At 37.6% G+C, this 20,789-nt stretch overlaps 1 protein-coding gene across 2 annotated transcripts in view; it reads left to right on the top strand.

The window, feature by feature from the left end:
* Positions 1-20,789, top strand: part of RAB3GAP2 (RAB3 GTPase activating non-catalytic protein subunit 2) — a 50,514-nt gene that overhangs the window by 20,647 nt on the left and 9,078 nt on the right. For both annotated transcript variants that reach the window (XM_059834936.1, XM_059834930.1), the window contains exons 9-27: positions 2,130-2,228; positions 3,078-3,226; positions 4,211-4,290; positions 4,403-4,492; positions 5,308-5,447; positions 7,238-7,454; positions 7,772-7,915; positions 8,184-8,266; positions 8,814-8,878; positions 9,297-9,387; positions 11,516-11,643; positions 12,392-12,605; positions 14,105-14,202; positions 15,075-15,180; positions 16,198-16,358; positions 17,865-18,081; positions 18,424-18,597; positions 18,727-18,833; positions 20,552-20,618. In XM_059834936.1, coding sequence (XP_059690919.1) covers positions 2,130-2,228; positions 3,078-3,226; positions 4,211-4,290; positions 4,403-4,492; positions 5,308-5,447; positions 7,238-7,454; positions 7,772-7,915; positions 8,184-8,266; positions 8,814-8,878; positions 9,297-9,387; positions 11,516-11,643; positions 12,392-12,605; positions 14,105-14,202; positions 15,075-15,180; positions 16,198-16,358; positions 17,865-18,081; positions 18,424-18,597; positions 18,727-18,833; positions 20,552-20,618 — 2,430 coding nt within the window. The remainder of the gene's footprint in view (positions 1-2,129; positions 2,229-3,077; positions 3,227-4,210; positions 4,291-4,402; positions 4,493-5,307; positions 5,448-7,237; positions 7,455-7,771; positions 7,916-8,183; positions 8,267-8,813; positions 8,879-9,296; positions 9,388-11,515; positions 11,644-12,391; positions 12,606-14,104; positions 14,203-15,074; positions 15,181-16,197; positions 16,359-17,864; positions 18,082-18,423; positions 18,598-18,726; positions 18,834-20,551; positions 20,619-20,789) is intronic.

The raw sequence follows: 20,789 nt of genomic DNA, 5'->3' as shown, positions 1-20,789 counted from the left end.
CAGCCGGGACATATAACCCCAACTGACCAAAGGGATATCTCATACTGTATGATGTTGTGCCCAGCGATAAAAGCTGAGGGAAGAAGGCAGAAGGGGAGAATAATCAGAATTATGGAGTTTGACTTCCCAAGTAACTGTTATGCATGATGAAGCCCCGCTTTCCTGGAAACAGCTAAACACCTGCCTGCTGATGGGAAGTAGTGAAAGAATTCATTATTTTGCTTTGATTGCACTTGGAGCTTTTGCTTTACCTGTTAAACTGTCTTTATCTCAGCCCACAAGTTTCCTCACTTCAAATCTTGGGATTCTCTTCCCTATCTCACTAAGAGGGAGTAAGTGAGCCGCTGTGTGGTTCTTAGCTGCCCACTGGGGTTAATAGGCAGCATGCTGCTAAGGTGCTTCTTAGCACGTCAGGATGCTGATTTCACAGTCAGCGAAGTGCTTTTCTTCCCAGTAAGGACTTTGTAGGAAGGGATAATGCTGTGATGATGACATCGGTAATGGTCACTGCTCTTTGTGTTAATGCCTGAGAGCTTTTGATACTTGTTTGATTGTGCAGCCTTTGATCCTGTTCTTTTAGTATAGTGCCTGTTTATACTCTAATTTGGAAACAGGGTCAGTTTCCTGGGGTGAGAGTAGAACCATGTAACAGTACAGTGTGGTAGATTGCACAAGTATGGGGCTGTTACAATTCTGCAAGATAAAATGTTAAACAGGTGCTGTTGCTGAGTTGTTCTCCTGAATTTCCTGATGGTTGTTCTCACTGAACTTCAGATATGCCAGATTCTTGTTTCCTCCTCAGCAGGCCACATCAGCAGACAATCATGAGGCTGGGTGTAGGTGGGGAAGCACAATGGATCTGCCAGCATGACAGCATTAGGAACTGTTGGGACAGCAGCACCCTTGAACTAAGGATTGAATCTTACATAGAAGGGATGAGTGGTAAACAACTGAGAAGTGCTACTGTGGTGAGACAGCGCTTCTCTGAATCGTACGGGGACGGCCAGTAGGAACAGATTGCTCCCTCTTTCTTCCAGTTCAGGATGAAGTGGCTTGAAATGAAGCTGGGTGATAGTAAATTCAAAATAAAAAGTAGGTGTGTATTTATGTAGTGTGAGGTTGAATTGTGGAATTCTTTGCCTGAGGTTGATGTGGATGCTAAAGGCTTGCTTGGGCTCAGAGGGTAACTGACAAATTAGTGGAGAAGAAAGCTGTGGAGGTTTACTGAGTACTTAGAGCTTACCTCTGGCTGAGGAGGTCGCTTCAGAAGCTGGTTTAGAGGAAGCATCAGATCTGTGTCCTTGTTCTAATATTCTTCCCTAGACATCTGGTTTTAGCTCTGCTCAGATCCTGATCTGCCATGCTAAATGGTTCCCTGGGTCTATCTAATAATGTTTATTCTTATCCTCTTAATGAAAAGGTAGCATTTCCGTGGAATATATGAGAAGGCAAAGCTCTTGTAAATCAAACTTTAAAAAATGATATTCTGTGAATCATGCAACAAATACAAAAGGAAGCAGACACTGTAATGAGAAATATCCATCTACTTTCATAACCAGAACATGTTCTGGTCTTTCAATGAGAGAAGATCACCATTTGCAGAGAAGCAGTTACAGCTAGTTTAATATCCGCAGCCAGAGTGCTATATCTTCTGTTATTCTTGATCATTTATATTTGTTGTAATAGATATTTTGAAGAGTTTCAATCATGGCTTTAGTTTTACCACTGTTCTTACCTCACACTGTTACATATCTAGTAAATGTGCTGACACTGCAAGTACTTTGGCGAGGGAGTTTCCACTTAAGCATGCCCAGACCACAGAAATAAATTGCAGTAGCATTTTAAAATTGTACAGAATATCAAGCCATAAATGACTAGTAAAACAAAGCTCTCTGCAAATACGAAATATACTTGTGATGGAATATCATGCAATGTTATTCAGTTAATTTTAAAAAATGTTTTAATTTCATTAAGGTAAGCATTTCAAAAGGCCATTTTAGCTCAGCAGGTGTTTAAGTTTAATTTAAAACTACGTTATTTTGTGGTTTCAGATTGCATCAATTTTTCCCCTCTATTCCTTTGTCTCTGACTCAGTAGGAATTTTTTTGTGTTTTATCAACTTTTGTCAGCTGCAGCATCTGGCAATGAGAATGTTCAGCCTCCACCATTAGCTTATAAGAAATGGGGTCTGCAAGATGTGGATACGATTGTTGACCATGCTAGTATTGGTAAGCATTTCTGTTTAATTTCAGATATTCCCCTTAAATGAAACCAAATGTTTTTGCGCTGTTAAATTTGGGGTGAGAGCACTTAATGGTACTGGTTGGATAGAAATAAATAGTGGGAGAAGGCTGTTGTGTAGTGAATGATCTCATTAACCATCATAAAAAATATATTTTACTTTCTCTTCTAGTCTGATTGAGCCTCCCCTCTCCACTTAAGGGGAGAAGGGATGTTACAGCCGTAGATGTCTTGTCCTCTCTTGTTTGGTAAGAAATAGCTGAGAGAGACTAGATCAGATGCAGTTATTCCCATTTCTGCCAGGTTAAAGAACTGTCTGTCAGGCAGGTTAAGAGTGCTATGGGTCTTTCCTAAGTCTAGCACATAAAGAAATTAAAATTTGAGATTGCTCCTTTCCAAAAAAGACAAACCGAGTTCTAGGCTCTCAGAGACTTTTACTCCTTAGGAATTTGCAGAAGCCCAGGTTCTTCTCAGACAGGCAGATCTGAGGGACAATAAGCTTCGTTTCTCTTCCACCCTTTTCACAAAAGCAGGTAAGAGGTCAGAAGGGGCTAACGAGGCAGGTGAAGTGAATTTGGTAGATGTGTTTTTGCTGCTGAACTCTGCTGATTTTTTTTTTTTTCCTCTTCTAAACAAACCAACTATGCTTTATAATTAACCTAAGTACATTAGGTTATTTCTGCTCTGTTCTTTGGAATTTCTGTGGTTAAAGCTTCCTCCCTTCCCCCTGAATGTTGGCTGGTCAGTCAAGAAGGCGAGAATATATTTAGGCTTCTAGAGCAGTTGCATGCCTTTGTTCTGAAACTGTAAGACGTTCACTCTGATGTTTTTGTTAGGCATCATGACACTGTCTCCTTTTGATCAAATGAAGACTGCCTCCAATATAGGTGGATATAATGCAGCTATAAAAAACAGCCCACCTGCTATGTCTCAGTATGTTACTGTTGGATCCAATCCTTTCACTGGTTTCTTTTTTGCCCTGGAGGTATGTACTACAAAGCTGACTTGCTGAAACTTTAAATAATTAATCTTTCCCTTTTCTGTATGGGTATTTCTGAAATATTCTTATGCTCATTTTATGCTGACATTTCCCTTTCTTCTTGATCTTCTGAAACGGGAATGATTTGGGGTGAATGGGATAGTAATGTCTACCACAGGTTCCTTCTAATGAGAAATTTTATATTCTATCTTAAAATGAATGTGATAGTCAAGTAATTCTTTTTTTCAGTTGTTATTGCCAATTAAGTAACCTAAGGTTTTTGAAAAATTCTGTTGAGATTGTGTAAACATGCATCTTAGGGATTTTTGGAGGCCTTTGGCCTTTGGTCATGTACACACGTGGCCTTAGTATACTGTGGTGGTTTCACGTAGTGGAACTACTACTTGTAGAAGAAAACTGCAACTTAGGCTTAACAATACATGTAGCACACTTACATCGTCTTCTATTGTACTGGAAGAGAAGAATGGCAATGTAGCTGTGTGTCTTGTACATTCAGACCCTGCGTGTGTGCTGTCCTTATCAGGATCGAAAGTTGATTGAAAATGCTAGAATCGGAATTTTGATTTTGTACTTGCTTTTTCAATGTTTATGAAAAAACTGCTTACGTTGATATTTGCAACGATGCCAAAGCCATACACCAGCTAACTCACCATGATAAATCATACACAGGGTTTTTTTAACTTCTGTTGCAGACAAACTTACTGAGCTACCAGTGACTTGCAGGAGGATTTTGAAATGGTAAAGAGATGTCAGAATGGCTTTTCTGGGGGCAATGAATTAAAATTTTGCAGAGTCTTAAAGCTATGCTTTCTGAGCTGAAAGTCCATAGGAGGCCTGAAAAACTATTCTGCAGTTCAGTTCAGTGTAAGAACTATTTCTTGGCTTTCTAAACACCTTGTTCCTTCATTTCAGGGTTGCTCACAGCTGACTATTTCTTGACTTTATAAACGCTTCATTCCTTTCTTTCAGGGTAGCTCACAGCCACTGTTGTCTCATGTTGCATTAGCAGTTGCAAGTAAACTGACTTCGGCATTATTTAATGCTGCCAGGTAATAACATAAAAAATTACATTAAATTATTTTTGGTTTAGTAGCTATGTAATAGTTTGAGGATTTTTAGGACCGTTAGTATGATTCTCCTAATGAGTTTTTCTATTGCAAGTGGCTGGCTTGGTTGGAAGAGTAAGCACGAAGAAGAACCTGCCCAAAAACAGAAACCGAAAGTTGAACCTGCAACCCCATTGGCAGTGAGGCAAGTTTTACATACTCTCTCAATTACTTTAAAACTCTTATGTTTTTAGTTGTCTGAATTATTTTGAAAGGTGCATAATTGATGAACATTTTTATTTTTCTTGACTTGAAGCAGCGGTGATAGTTTGCAGGTCATTTTTAAGTTTTGTTTCATTTCAGTTTATCATTCTGGACAAATTACTCATCTCTTACACTTCCACTGTGTGGGTTCATTGTTACTGTAAAAGAGTAGTGTGCACAGTTTAATGACCATATACTACACTAGTATCAGTCCTGAAGTTTATCACTGAAGAGCTTCAATGAAGCTGCATGAAGTGCTTGCTGCTTAAGATAGTTTAAAGCCCCTCACAAAAATTAGGTGGTATCCTGTTTCCCTGTTGATTGTGGGGAGAGGAGAATGGGAACAACAGGTTGTAGCCTAATGTTTTCAAGAAAGCTGATAAAAGACTAAATTAATTCCTGATTGTTTTTCCTGATAGTTTTTTTAAAAGTATTCTCAAGACTAGGCGACAATAAGAGAGGGCTTACAAAGTAACCCGCTGCTCTGAGATCCTTGCCTGACAATGCATGACAAGGCAATCGCTTATCCTAGTTTCTGAACTTTGATTTTCAGTAGGACTTTAACAGACTTACGAGATCTCCCAGTAGACAGCACAAAAACTTTCTTCATACTTTGCTCTTAATTTTACCCATACCTTTATGTTACCTTAAAAAAAGAAATCTTAGTCCTTATAAGATACTCTGTTTACTATTTCTGAAGAAAAAATAGGTATCTAGTGGTTTTGCTTGATTTTTTTTTTAATTTTTTTTTTTTAGGTTTGGACTTCCAGATTCCCGTCGCCATGGTGAAAGAATATGTCTTTCTCCATGTAACACTTTGGCAGCAGTAACAGATGATTTTGGAAGGGTTATTTTACTGGATGTTACAAGAGGACTTGCAGTTCGCATGTGGAAAGGTATGGATGGTAGTGTGTATTAGTATAGCAAATAATATTCTTCAAAATACTGTGGCTTCTTATGTTCAGACTTAGAATTCCAAGTGTTTTTCCGTTATTAAGAAAGACTTTAGTACATTGTGTTATTACAAACCAAATATTAAAGGAAGATGTAATACGAAGTCTGTAACGGTATTGTTGTGCCAATCCCTGAAATACTGATATGGCCTATAGTAAAAATTCGGTCTGTTTGGTTTGTATTGTGTAGATTTATTTATTTTTTTTTTCCACAGACTGTATCCCAAAGGAAAGCTTTTGATCTAGTAATTTTTTTGGAAGAGCTTTAGCTCTGTTCTCCAAGATTATTTCTCTTGATAAACTCTGGTATCTTCTTTAATTCTGCTGAGAAAATAAACAGAAGTAGAAAAATCATTAGGAAGATATACAACTTACTAGATTCTCATTTCATCACGGTGACTGCACAAGAAGGGAGTGTTCAGTCTCTTCTAAACTGAGGGCTTTTTGAAAAAAAAAATGCAGATGTTAAGCTCTCAAACTGTAATTTTACCTAGTGTTACAACAACTGGTATTTTTTCTATAGAATTAAAATTTTGCAGCTTTTTAGGAGATGGAAGATAAGTTTTAAGAACAGATAGAAAATTTCTAGCTCTTCTCTCTCTCTCTCACTACCAATTCAGAAGATTGGTGGTCATGAATATAGTAGCTAATTCAACGACACGTTAACAGTATAATAGCTAGAGTAATCACATTTCCCCTGTGCATTCTCCTTCTCTCATATTTTGAAGCTTGTTAGCTATAATATGAGCTTTCTGATATTCTTGGACTTTTTTTGTCTTCATTACTGAGAGTTTCATATTATTTAGGAAGGTACTGTTAGAGTCCTAAGCTTTATTTGGTAGTCAGACACATACTTACAATTTGCCAGCCTTTCCCTAGTGAGGCTGTTGAGATGTGAAATAGTGTTGGGTGTTTTTGGTTTTTCTTTGTGTGGGTTTTTTGTGTGTGGTGTGTTTTGATTTTTTTTTTTTTAAGCAAAGCTGTCTACTGAAGAAATCTTTTGGATCGTACCTTTTCTCATTAATTGAGTTGTGAATACTTTTCAGCCTTCTTGGTTTAATATATCTTTTTATAAACTTGTTTTATGCATTAGTATTTCACTTGTGGTTTGGAGCCTTCATTTGTACTTGCTAAACCATTACATAGTTCAGTGATGTCATTAGGGCATCTCTGCCTTTTTTCTTTAGGAAGATTTTATGAGGGAATGTATTTGCATTGCTCAGAGAGAGAGATGGAAGATGAGTGTTTTTATTGGGTTACTAGAAATTGCATTTTAATGATGAAAACATATGAATAAAAACTTACATATCCTATTTAGTAGGTTATGCAAATTTCCTTCCTTAAATCTTCTTTCCTTGTTGTTTTGAAACATGAGAAATCTGGACGCTTACTACAGATCTTTCTTCTCCGAGAAGCTTTTGCATTGGTGTAATGTCCAACGTACAGACCTGATGAGTTTTGGGGGGTTTTTGTGGCTTCTTCCGGAAGAACTTGTTCCTCCCCAAAGCTTTGCAGGAGGCTGCATTTGGCTTTGAGGAGTTCTCTGGTGAGCCCTTCTGTGAGTTGATGGACCACAGTTCCTGACAGGAGTCTGGCTAGTGGCCAGAGTTGCACAGTTTTGAAACAAACTTTAAGACAGCTAGCTGCTGGAATACTACTTAAGTGGGTGGTGATGTATACTAATAGTGTATTAATTTCTGTACGCTAATGAACTTTTGACTTCTGTTATGAAGGATACCGTGATGCTGAAGTTGGTTGGATACAGACTGTAGAGGACCTTCATGAGAGGGAAACTGAGAAGATGGATTTTTCTCCTTTTGGAAATGCACAAGGTCCAAGCAGAGTGGCTCAGTTCCTTGTGATCTATGCTCCGAGGAGAGGCATTCTGGAAGTATGGAGCACGCAACAAGGGCCTCGGGTTGGAGCCTTCAACGTGGGGAAATATTGTAGGTAAGAAGCAGTTAGCAGGTAGGCATATTGGCTGTGCTGCTGCAATAAAGTGATGTATGGATATGCCAGTGGTAAAAGTGGAGTGTTGGCAGGCGCTTTTTGCGTTGCCCACAGTGTTTCTACTGAGTGCAGTTTGTTGTTTTATAGAAAGGGATTTTGTCATGTTTCATTGCTCTGCCGTCTTCCCTGATAAATATATTTAGCAGTTGTTAAAGCTTAGCTTTATAAAATTTGTTGTCTTTTTATTCAGTGTGTGGAAAGGGAACGTTGCGAATTTTGTTCTTCACTGTGAAGGCCGTGTTTTTTGTTGGTTTCAGATTGTTGTATCCTGGCTATAAAATAATGGGTCTAAACAATGTGACCAGTCAGGGATGGCAGCCCCAGACTTACCAGATATGCCTTGTTGATCCAGTCTCTGGAAGTGTAAAAACTGTCCATGTACCTTTCCATTTAGCGCTGAGGTAAGGACTTTGTGCTCTGTACAACCGAATAATTTTAATATTGTTTTTGGAAACAATGTTTTATTTAAAAGGAGCAATTCTGGTGTTCCTTCTCAAGCGGAATAGTACTCTGGTAATAGTCTCATTGGTTTGTATGCATTAACCTGATTTTTATTAATGTGATACTAGCTTTTAAAGTATCATAAATAATTAAAAAAATATTTATTCTTTTTCTGAATCATTCACTTTAGTTCTCTTCACTTATACAATTAAAATTATTTCCCTTCAGTGATAAAAAGAGTGAGCGAGCAAAGGATATGCATCTAGTGAAGAAGTTAAATGCTTTACTCAAAGCTAAAACCTCAGATCTGGGTAGGTTCTCTTGTATAATTTCTTAAGATTGTATGTTATCAAATGGCTCTTCTATTATCTGTCCTGTGAATGTACAAACACAGGTATGATTGCGGTGTGTTCTGGCAGCTGTATGTGCTATGAGTTATGATCTTTAAGTAGCTTGTATTTTTTTTTAATAAGCTACCAGATTAAATTTATCTCATACAAGGATCCAGTATAAGCCTTGTCTGCCATGTAAATCTTAACTAAACTCTACTTTGAGTGTTTGCATAAACCATGGTCTATTTGCAACCCATTATGTTATGTAATGGAGTTCAGCATTTGACTCTAGGTATCCTTCTTCCTGTAAGTAATACATATTTCTTATAAAAGCCAGATTTGGAGTAAGAGATGCCACTGAGCTGTTATTTTGTTTCATTTTCCCCAAGCTTATTTTGGCAACTTTTGTAATAGTGTCTTCATCTCTACAGCGTGAACCCATGTGCATCTTAACTGTGGTGTGGGTTGACTTGCTTTTCAGAATGCGTTTGAAAAATATCAAATGAAGTTGTGATTGTCTTTGCAGATTTGATTGAAGCTGAAGCAAAGGAATTAATACTTGATATCAAATACCCTGCTACAAAGAAACAGGTGAATATTTAGAAGTCAGTATACTTTAATATTAGAAAAAAAATCGTTATCAAATTAGAGTGCTAAATTTTTTTCAATCTTTCAAAATATGTTATTTTTTCTTAGAGTTACTTGAAGCAAATAACTGAGCTATTTTGGTGGGGTTTTTGGTGCTTTTTGGGTTTGCGGGTTTTTTTAACAACATTTTGCCTGGAATTAATTTTGGCTTGTGACTTCCCCAAGGTATCTTCCATGATAAAAGTCAAAATAATAGAAAGAGAGCAGACCTTCCTGTAGGATCAAATTATGCCACAAGTATATGTGAAAACAGAATACAGATGAAAAATCATTGTCAAAGTTGTTCTTTGATGGCTTACCTTATATGTTTCTACAGTAAAATTAAGTAAATGTTTAATTCTGTTGAATGTCTGCTTAACAGGCTCTGGAAAGTATATTGACAAGTGAACGTGTGCCACTTTCATCTCTCACAAACATCACTCAAACATTAATGGATAATTTAAAAAAACAGGGTAGGTGGATATTCATTTTGTAAATATGGAGAGGCATTTGCACTTCATCTACAGTGCTGTAAGACTATGGTAGAACTATTCTGTTCCACAGGGAGACCAGACTTGGTCTGCTTAGTTTTACTGCTAGATATCACAGGATGTTGCTTCTATGTATTTTATGTATTTGCAGACTGCAAATAGCTTGCTAGTAAGTATGCTTTGCTGTGCTTGCTATGTGCCTAGTAATTTGTGATTACATTCAAAAATTAAAAAAAAAAATCCCAACAACTGGGCTGGGTACTTGCGTGCAGTAAAAGCTTCCTTCAGAAAGAAGCTTTCACAGACTCTTGCCTATAGACGTTTTAGTTTGTTCTTTCTCTCTCCAAGGAGGGCAGTAGGGATATGGTACTTTGGTCTGTGAATTTTAATGTACTGGAAGCACAAAATCCTTATCACTGAGGATCTGAGCTCTGGGCAGATGCCTGGTATCTTTTCTTGGTAAACTTTGCTGAAGTTACATTTCATATGTTTTGCCAGAGATTTCAGAGCCATGTTAGGAAATGTCATTACCCATTCAAAATCTTGTTGCTAAAAGTCTGCAAGATTGTTTCTTTGAAATGATACACTTGGATCTTTCTAAATTGGGAGAACCTTCTTTGTGGTTGAGGTGACCCAGTTTTTGAGACCCAGATGGGTGTTGAGGAATAGAGTGGAGAAGCATGTGCCTGCCACTTCCTTTAGCAATAGGCTTTAGCAATAGGAGTCAAGAAGACCCTACCACTGTTGTGTGGAAGTCCTGAATAAACCATTTGTTAATTAGAAAGGCTGTGTCCTTTGTCCTACCTCAGTGAGAACATGACAGCGTGTTTTTGTAGTTTCAGAGCCTTGAGAGGACATCTTTCTTTCACTTGTATCACTGTTTGGGGTTTTTTTTAACCATTTTCTTGAAGTAGGTAGAGGAGATTGAGAGCTTCACACATGCAGTTCTCTACCTAATTTTGGTCTGGCATTCTAAATCACTAGGCACTATCTGTTTCTATTACAACTCCTAAAAAACCAAAGAAAAACAGAAACATGCCCTTCTATGCTGAAGAGAGATTGACAGAACTGTATACTTACTGAGGTCTGTTTGAGTGTGTATTTTTCATCATTAATCTTATTGTCATACATAACATTATTTCCTCCCAGTCAGGATAAAGAACAAACTTGGCTGATGTTCCAGCCTTCTAATTTCAGAAGAGTAGTGACATATCCTTCCACTTGTGCTTAGTAGGTAAAAGATAACATGAAGCAGATGCCGTGCTCTGTGAATGCTGTGGCTGTGAAGAAAAGGTCAAGTGACTGTGTGGCAAGCTCTGTGTGTTTCTCTTTTGTTTGTAGGATATTTAATAGCAATTTATCAAACGTATTTAAGGGTTCGTAGGGAGAAAATCGTGTTTAGAAGCTGTTTCAGATGAAGATGATGTGTTCAGAGATATCTTTTCTATAGAAAGGTCCTTTTAGGATCTCCATAAAATGCTTTCTTTTAACACAAATAAGTTGGAATAGAGTTTTTTCTCAACATTGTGTTGGTGTTAGCTTCCTATATTCTGATTGGTTTAATTGTTACTGAAATTTGAATGTCAATAGATACATGAAATTTCTAAGACTAAGATTGTAGAAATACAAAAGGCAGTGTCTTGCAGAGATGAAATTGAATTCATATCAGTAGATATCAAGCTCTCTTCTGATGTAAGGAATATGCTTAAAATATTGGCATAATGAATAGAAGATTATAACTTGGTATTTAATTCTTAAGAAAAGAAAATATGTTTCAGACTTAGTGTATTTCAATTTCTGGCAGTCTTTGGTTTGGCCTTAAACCAGGAAAAGACAATAGATTTGTCTTTGGTCAGTTTCACATTGTCAACCTCCTTCAGTTTAAAAATGAGCCTTTTATCTTTCTCTAATACTTCTCGTAAAAATATTTCTTGTTTTATACTGCCATGTATTAAATATAATCATTGCAAGTAGCAGTGCATCAAAAAATTACACTGAGAGACATAAGTCCTCCAGTTCTAATAAAGGAGGAGTTTAATGCAGCCGCGAAGTATGTTTCACTATTCCAGGCTATATATTCAAGTTCAAATGCAGTTTTATTTCTCCTCAGAGCTTGAGTGTGTGGATGAAGGACTACTGCAGTTCTGCGCAAACAAGTTAAAGCTATTACATCTTTATGAACTAGTTAGCAAACTGAATTCCCAAAGCATACAGAAAGACACTCCACCCTCGGATAATGTGAGTAAATTAAAAATTCAGTTGTCTTATTGAGTGATGATTAAAGCATAAAAATATGTTTTCAAGGCCTCAGATAAAATAAGTAGGTAAGCAAGTTACCTGTTTTTATGGCCTGGAACTTTTAATGAAGTATATATTTTATAGTGCTTCCCTCCACCCCCTGTACAAATTTCTGGTAATTCATCTACCTAATATTCTTTAGCAATCACATAAAGTTGAGACAGACATGAAAATAGAACCAGGATCTCCTGATTTCAGTCCTTAATCCAAAGTACATAGCATATTCTTAACTTCGTTGAGTTTTGGAGGGGTATTTTGGGACCAGTAGAAATTACAAATTCTGTTATTTGCTTCTGTAGCATCATAATTTGGCTTGGTTTTGATATCGTTTATAAAAATGCTTATACATTTATAAAAGCCATATGGAGTGGTGTTATATGGGCTTGTTTGCTTGATGGGTGATTGTTATACTATGAGCAGGATCTAAATATGGGAAATGTATCTGTTGAAGTCCTTAAAAATGAAGCTACACAAGGTCTTCATTTGAGCTATACGAATAACTGATTTTGAGATTATTCAATCATTTTGGCCCTTTTTAAAGATATTTTTAATGTTCAAACAAAGTATTTTGACTCTTCTGACTTGTTTTAGTTTTTACTGTGTTTTGAAAAACGTCTGTTTGTAGTAGTCTTGTGATGTGTGGGGTTTTTTTTTTAATTTTTGTTTGGGGGGGGCTTTTACTTTTAAGGACTTGGCTAAACTGCTTCGGCTGGAAGAAAAAGATTTTCATAGGCTTCAAACTTTACTGGAGAACTACAAGAAAGAAGACACCCAAACTACTGTTCAGTTTGCTGATGGGAAGGATGACTTATTGTCTGTGAAAATGTTCTTAGAATATTTGGAATATGAAAAGGATGTGATTAATGTGAAAAGTATGGAAGATGGCGAATGTGTGGCTTTAGGTAAGAGCTACCGGACTGTTTGTCAAATTACTTAAAGACTGATTATAATCTAAGATGGTGTAAATATTTTAGCCTTAATTTGGGGGTCTTAACAAGCTGACTTGCCTTGAAGTAGTATGTGACAGTGCTAGTTCCAGAGTCTTACCTTTAGCCATAGGACAAGTCTTTCTACCTAGATGGATATTAATACAAGTTAACTACATCTCTGAGTATAATTACCCTAAAGCCATGTTATCGCTGGTCATTCATTTATTAACACCACTAAGTTGGACAGTGGTAACTAGGTACTTTACAGAGCAGCTGTATATTGCTGTTTCTTTTGCGGTCATAGCACCCTAAGAGCTCAGTTAATGACAGGACTGACTTCAGCCACAGAGATGGGGGAGCTGACCAGAGGCAGCACAGGACCATTAGGTGAGGGAATTAGGACCCCTTATTTGTGGAGTTGAGAAGATTCTGGACAATGTTGATCTGAAATACTATGGATGGGGAGAGTGTCTGGGGTGTCTGTTACCATGTGGGATGGGGTTACTGCCTGTAGTCTGCTTTAGTTTGCATATCTGTTCTGGACTGTCCTTGGGGAGCTCTTGGGAAATAACTAGTGGAAGCAGCTTGAGTTAAATCTGTCTCAAAGGCACTGTCTTTCCAGATTATTTCTTTTCTGGGGAAATTTTCATGCAAACACAGAATTCTGTGCACAGGTGTTGTATGGTGTTCACTTTGTAGCCTCCTGCTTCTTTTGGCTTTAATCGTCAGACTTTGAGAGGAATTGGGATTGAAAAGTTAGGCAGAAGAGCTTGGCTTTCATCTGTATGAAGATCAAAGGCTGGTTCTAAGTAATCTTAGCATTTGCATTTTCTCTACCATAACACTAAACTTTGTTTTAAGAACTGGGGTAGAAGTACTCTTCTCCCCACCCCCTTGGACAAGGATCACCAGTAACTTAATTAGGGTGTTCAGCTGTAAACAAATATAATGGAAACAGGAATATCATGCTAAGCCATTCAGATGATTTCTTGAAGATCTTGTTTTTCCAATTTTCCTCTCCCTCAAAGGGACACTTACACTTTTTGTAGTGCTGGTAAGGTATGAATTATGTAATTGTTTGTGTTTTTTAATTGGTTGAAGTACCATAAGTTTGCTATGTAAGATACAATGTGCTGCCACACAGTTATGGGTTACTCCATGGATAAACTTATGCAACACTTCAAGCCAGTCTTTGAATAGAACAAAACGTGTAATCCAAGCAGTATGGTAACCTTTGTTTTGTTATAAATTCATGTTCCATATGACTCCTGTAGTGGTAGGAACATTTATGTCCTTTGTAATGAACGTTCTTCTCCGCTAAGGGTAAACCATCAGGGTATCCTGGGTGTAACTTAGTCCTTTGTATTGCACTCAGTAGGACCTGACCGATAGATGATCTTTCATGTGAAAGTGTAAGGGGAGAAGCGGTGGCTTTAGTTGTCATTCATAATGTCAACTAATTTTTGCTTCAGGTAGCTTTTTCTTCTGGAAGTGTTTGTGTGGGGAGAGTTCCACAGAGGAAATGTGTCATGCATTGGAATCAGCAGGTTTTAGCCCTCAAATCTTGTTGGTAAGGTATTTATTACATACTTTAAAACTTTGATTTAGAATTTTGAAAACAAAACAATGAAAGGAAAAATTCTGAATGTTGACCTTTGGGTTAATGCTGTATTCAGGCTGTGTTCAAATATCCCTACATTCAGTTCTTTAGGTGCTCATGTTTATATTTCCCACTTAAGAGATGTCAAAAAACAAAGAAGAAAATCCTCTACTAGAAAATGTGGGTATTGTAGTGGGAATGTTTAGAGTATGCATTTAGGACTACAAGACAATTTGCTGAAGATTTCTTCTACAGAGAAGCAAAAAATTTTGAGAGTAGTTAACTTCAGTTACTGATACATTTGTTATAATTTCTTTTTGCAAGCAAGGAAGTTTAAAAAGAATCAAAAATAAATTTTTCAGAATTGCTAGTAGCATTCAGACAATCATCTTTATCTTTCATCTGCATGTAACTTGAGTCTTTTGCTACTTTTCTTCAATCCACTACATAAGTAATACTGAAATAGCTATTTCCATCATTGCCTGTATTAAGATTTTCAGCTGTAATATTAATAACTACTAATATTTACCAAGTTGAGATTGCTAACATACTGGTATTAGCTGGCTGTGCCTGCAAAAGCGGGTGTTTTCTAAGATATCTGTCTAAATGAAAGATTACAGATTGAATAAGAATAACAGATTGTATTGTTTCATTTCAAAGTCTGTCATAGGGTGCTTTATGCGATATATTTTTAACTTTCTTTGTTAATATAATAAGGGTTCATGGATATAACATTTCTGCTCCATGACACAAAATTTGTTCGAGAAAGTGTTTGCATTAGGTATATTGCAATATTACAGTTTCATTCTATTGCTTCAATTCCATATTCTCTTTTTTTACAGTCGCTCCTTCTCAATTTATGGCTTTCCAAGGAAAAAGATATTCTAGACAAACCAGATTCTGTCGGTTGCCTTCACACTATGCTGTCACTTCTGAGTAAAATGAAAGGTGAAATGTGCTTTTGGAACACTTAAACACAACTGATATTAATTATTATTAGAAATGTGCTGCTCTGACTAGCCTATATTATCATTTAGGGGTTTCCCCCCATCGCAAATTATGTAACAGAGCTAAATGCTGCATGTTAATGAAGTAACTAAAAATACAGTCAAAATCTGAAGAGTGTCACAATTAAAGGCCGCCTTCATGCTCCCCAGTTTCACCCTCCACCAAGTTGACACGACTCCTATTTGGCACCAGAAGGTGGCTGTTCAGCTCCCCTTCCTCCCTTTTTTGGGGGTATAGTCCCGCCCCTCTCGCTTGAGCTGACTGGCTCCCAGAAGTCCTTCGAGTTGCTTTAACTCATTGAGACACCGTTATTCTAGCAGCATTTGTATATTGAACATCTCTGTAACTTGAGGGGTACTCTGTAAAGTCAGCTTGCCATTATATGGGGTAAGTGTAACGAATAAATACTGATTCTTCCGCCTCACACAGAGCTGCTATGGATATGTCTGAGTCAGGTTCCCTTATGTCTAGTTCACCATAGGGCACCATTATCAGCTTGAAACTGGAAGCATGAATAAGCTACTGCTGCTGTCTGAACAAATTAATTCTGCTGAACACAAGGTAGCCTGAAGAGAGCCAGCTTGAGTGCACTGAATATGTGTGGCATCTTGAAATAACAAAAGAAGCTGTCTGCATTGTGAAGCGTCGTTTTTTAATATTCCTTAGATCTATTAAGCGTGCAGCAGGTTTTACTACCTAGGGATTTAGATCTATTGTCTGTTCCCTACAAATGAAACTTGGAGAAGAGTAATTCATGTTCCACTCTTTGTTTTAAATTTGAGTTACAATCTAGAAATTGTATGCTACAGATCTAGAAAAAGATAATGTAGAGTAATAGGAAATTGCTTCTAATAGAAGCTGTATTAATAAGTGACGCTTCCAGGGTTGGTTGCTGCTTTGCTAGTTTTAACCCCCCCATGACCCAAGTTGCATTTCCTACTCTCCCTTTCTCTACAGTTGCTATAGATGAGTCCTGGGACACTCAGTCAGTTTCCCCCTGGTGGCAGCAAATGCGGACAGCTTGTGTTCAGTCTGAAAATAATGCAGCTGCCTTGTTATCTGCTTACGTTGGACATTCTGTAACTGCACAGATAATTGACAGTGTGACAGAGAAAAAGGTAAGTCATCTTGGACCCCCCCCCCCTTTTATTTTCTGCATCAGTTCCATGCAAGTTGCTGTCTTTGTAATGAAATAACACCCTCAGCATAAATTTGTCGTTGTTCTAACATGGGCATAAGCATGCCATCCTGCAAGCCTGAAAATTTGTATTTGAATTTGAAGACTATTATACTGAGGTGAATGAATGATATATCAGAATTGTGTGCTGAACATATTTAAGTATGTGATGGGAACTCTACAGTGATCTTTTCTCTTAATAGCAAATGGTGTTGACAAACTTAAAGCCTATGCAGTTTCCACATAAATTTGAGAAGTTCACTGAACTTTGGATGGTAAACCTGTTTTAATGCAGTTTTCATTTATGTTTTTAATATACTGGTGAATTTTCTTAGCCTTTACGTTACTATGGTTTACTTCTTAAGGTGATGGGTGGCTGGTTTTTTTTTGGCAATAAGTATCTTTTCACAAAGTTGTTACTAACACTGTGAAACTCCACACAGCAATGCCATTCAAAATAGAAAAAGTTATTACATTCCTAAATAGCACTAGGAATATTTGTATTTTACTACTTGCCTTAACAGATTAGGTGGGGTTTAGGTGATGTTCAGTCTTGTAAATAGACTGCTTTATAAATTATAGCTAGATTACTGGGAAGCGTTTTAGTATTTTTGCACAATCACCTTAACAATTGCAATTCTGTGTATTAAAATTGTTAGCGTTGCCCAAATAGGAATGCTGGTATGTTGCAGCATATTATGCTTTACCCATATGCTCTCTCCTTTGTCACCTTCTGTTCTGCTCTTAAAAGAATAAAGCAACAGCTTTATTTCCCTCAAAACTTCCCTTCCATAAAACCATTTGTGTCTTCCCGCCCCCCCCCCCCTTTTTTTTCCCCCCCTACCATCCTTCGGCTTAAATCTAAAACTGTTAATGGCCAGGCTTCTGAGAACTCTAGAGTTTGCTGTCTTGGTGCATGAAGCTAAAAATCAGATCTGCACCCTACTGGAAAGATTCCTGGGCTTCCTGGCAGAGCATTTGATGATAAACATGAGAATTAGCGAAATAATGCACAGAACTGTGATGTGGTGTGATCCAGTGTTTGGGGGTGCATGATACATGTTTTTAAATATGGTAGTGAATTGAAATGTAGGAGGATTAATCATATGTAGGGAATGTGTATATAGTGGAGGACTTAGAATCCCTTCAAAAAGATCTAATTCTAACCCACTTTTCAAGTAAATATGAACTTTAAAATGGGACTGTAAGATGACCTTTCAGGTCCTTTTATTTCCTTATGTTTTTTGTTTAAGAATCTGTGCATCTTGTGAGCAGTGTGGGATGTTATGTTTGCATAATAGTTAATGTACATATCTTGAACTAAATTATTCTTTAAAATGCAGTAGCTCTTAGGATATAGCTTTCCATTTTAATACTATACTTTTTTTTAAACAAAACTGTGCTACCTTAAGTGAACAGACCTAAACCAGTTCATATGTTCTGTTAGTTTTCCCAAATAATTGTAGGTTCGGACACGGAATCCTGGGAAGCCCTTTCCCTTGATACTGAATATTGGAAACTTCTGCTGAAACAGCTAGAGGATTGTCTGATACTTCAAACACTACTGCATAGCAAAGTGAACAAAAGGACAAAAAGAGTTTCATCACTCCAGACTGAGCCTTTGGGCAGGCTTTCTGTAAAGAAATTGCTTGAAGCTGGAAAAGGTACATTTTTTCTCTTGGAAAGATGGTTGTCTTTCTAATAGAGTTCCAAGCCATCCTTACCTTAATTTATGATATACACTGCACTGGAGATTGTTCTGCTGGTTACTTAATTTAAAAAACAATGCAAACCTCGTAGAATAGCGTTTTAAAATTGTAAAAGAGTATTACTGTAAAGACTGCATTGTAAACCTCTAATCAGTTGATTAGGACGTTTTTGAATTGGCAAAGTTATTCTTATGTAATTAACGGTGTTAGTTAAAACTCCTCTCTGTTGTCCTTTGATTCTGAACCATAAATCTTCTGGGATACATTGACTATACCTCATAATTTTTTATGTCCTAGGCGGTATTGCTGACACTGTAGCAAAGTGGGTTTTTAAGCAAGGCTTCAGTCCTCTTGTACTGAATTTGGCCCAACACAAAACCAATACAGATAGTACTGAAGAATCTGTAGAAATGCATACTAACATCTTTCTTGAGGAAATAGAAGCAGATGCGGGCTTGGAAACAATCCTAGGTAAGAAAATAACATGAATTTTTTGAATTCTAAATGCCTGCAGAGATGTTTTAGTTGCTACTGTTGTGAAGTAGCAGAAATTATAGTGGGAAGAGGTCTGTCTTGTAACTTCAAATTTTCTTTTTCTAGAGCTGCTGCAACTAGCATATCAGCAATTTCCATGTAGTCTTGAAGTGGATGTACTCCATGCACACTGCTGTTGGGAATATGTAGTGCAGTGGAATAAGGACCCAGAGGTAAAAGAATTTCATTTGTGGGGAGTAATGGTTAAGATGAACTCAATAGAAGCAGTTTCACAATTTTCTAATAGTTCATAAAAACTTTCATTAAGACGACTGACTTTGAAATCATGCTAGTAACAATTTTTCTGTGACAAATGGCAAGAACAAATTGAATTGAGAAAATCAATGTAGGTCCTGAGGCTGGATGGCATCTCACAAAGACAGGACTGTGTGTTTCTAAGCTATCAGATTCGCAAAACTGGAGGTATGGAAACTGGATTCAAATAAGCACCATGAAGAAGGGTTTTGACTGTATTTTGTGCAAGTACAAAACAGTTTAAGTACTGCAAAATAGTGATGAACCTTTCCTCTGTTCTAGATATGCTAAAACAGATCAGAGTACTAAATTTGTTAGACTAGAATCCATTCCATTTAAAGACGAAAGAGAGATTTCATGAATATTCTTAGATTCTCGGGCCACTGCTGGGAATTGTCATAGGAGAAAGAAAAAAATATTTCCTTTTTTCTACTGGTCTCCTATAGCTTCTCTAATACTGAAAAATGTTGTCCTAAGTTCTGGAAAGCTGCCTGGCAAAAAAGGACCTGGGGGTGTTGATCGACAGCCGGCTGAAGATGAGACAGCAGTGTGCCCAGGTGGCCAAGAAGGCCAACGGCATCCTGGCCTGTATCAGAAACAGTGTGGGCAGCAGGAGTAGGGAGGGGATCGTGCCCCTGTACTCAGCGTGGGTGAGGCCGCACTTCGAATGCTGTGTTCAGTTTTGGGCCCCTCACTACCAGAAGGACATTGAGGTGCTGGAGCGTGTCCAGAGAAGGGCGACGAAGCTGGTGAGGGGTCTGGAGCACAAGTCTGATGAGGAGCGGCTGAGGGAGCTGGGGTTGTTCAGTCTGGAGAAGAGGAGGCTGAGGGGAGACCTCATCGCTCTCTACAATTACCTGAAAGGGGGTTGTGGTGAGGTGGGTGTTGGCCTCTTCTCCCAAGTGATGAGTGACAGGACGAGACGAAATGGCCTCAAGTTGCGCCAGGGGAGGTTTAGGCTGGATATTGGGAAAAATTTCTTTACTGAGAGAATGGTGAAGCACTGGAACAGGCTACCCAGGCAAGCAGTGGAGTCACCGTCCCTGGAGGCGCTCAAGGACTGTGTGGACGAGGCATTGTGGGACAAGGTTTAGCGGGCATGTTGGGGTTGGGTTGATGGTTGGACTTGATGATCTTACAGGTCTTTTCCAACCTTAGTGATTCTGTGATAGTAATGTTGAAGTTTGCGCTCTGTAGATCTGTGCAATATCTTGCTATAGAACAGAAGCTTCTTTTGAAATTGTTTAAAAACTAACTCCATCATAATGAAATGGAGTAGAAATTAATCTTTCTAGGGCTAATGGATTTTGCATTTGAAAAATGACTGTAGTCAGTGGAGGTACCTTTCAGGAAAAGGTATGTTAGCAGTACATATACTAAAACAAAGCCCTGGAAATATTACTGAAATCACAGTGTGTTTCATGATTACTGATAAATACTTTGCCACATGCATGTATGTTTGTCAGATAGTAGCAGAGAAGATTGCAATATCAGAATAACTTAGAAGTTGTATAACTGTCAAAATTAGTAGCTTTAAAGTAATCTACCTGGGCCCTTTTAGAATCAATAGTTTACATTTAAAACATGTTATGAATATTGTAATAACTTGTTCTTTTACTTTTTTGTTTTACATAAGGAAGCATGTTTTCTTACTAGGTCTATAGATCATCTAAGATACATCATTAATGCTCATGTTCAGCATGGTAAGTATGAAGCTATTATTAAAAATGATCTTCGAAATTGTAAAACAACAGAATAAATGACTCTGTTGACTAGTATAAATATATGCAGTTCATAGCGGTGATGGCCATTTTGTCTAAGAAAAAAAAAAAACCCACAACAAAACCCCCCTCAAAACACAAGCCCAAAACTTT

This window comes from Gavia stellata, chromosome 2 (assembly GCF_030936135.1).
Source record: "Gavia stellata isolate bGavSte3 chromosome 2, bGavSte3.hap2, whole genome shotgun sequence".
NCBI lineage: Eukaryota > Metazoa > Chordata > Aves > Gaviiformes > Gaviidae > Gavia > Gavia stellata.
This window is presented reverse-complemented; position numbering and strand designations above follow the sequence as displayed.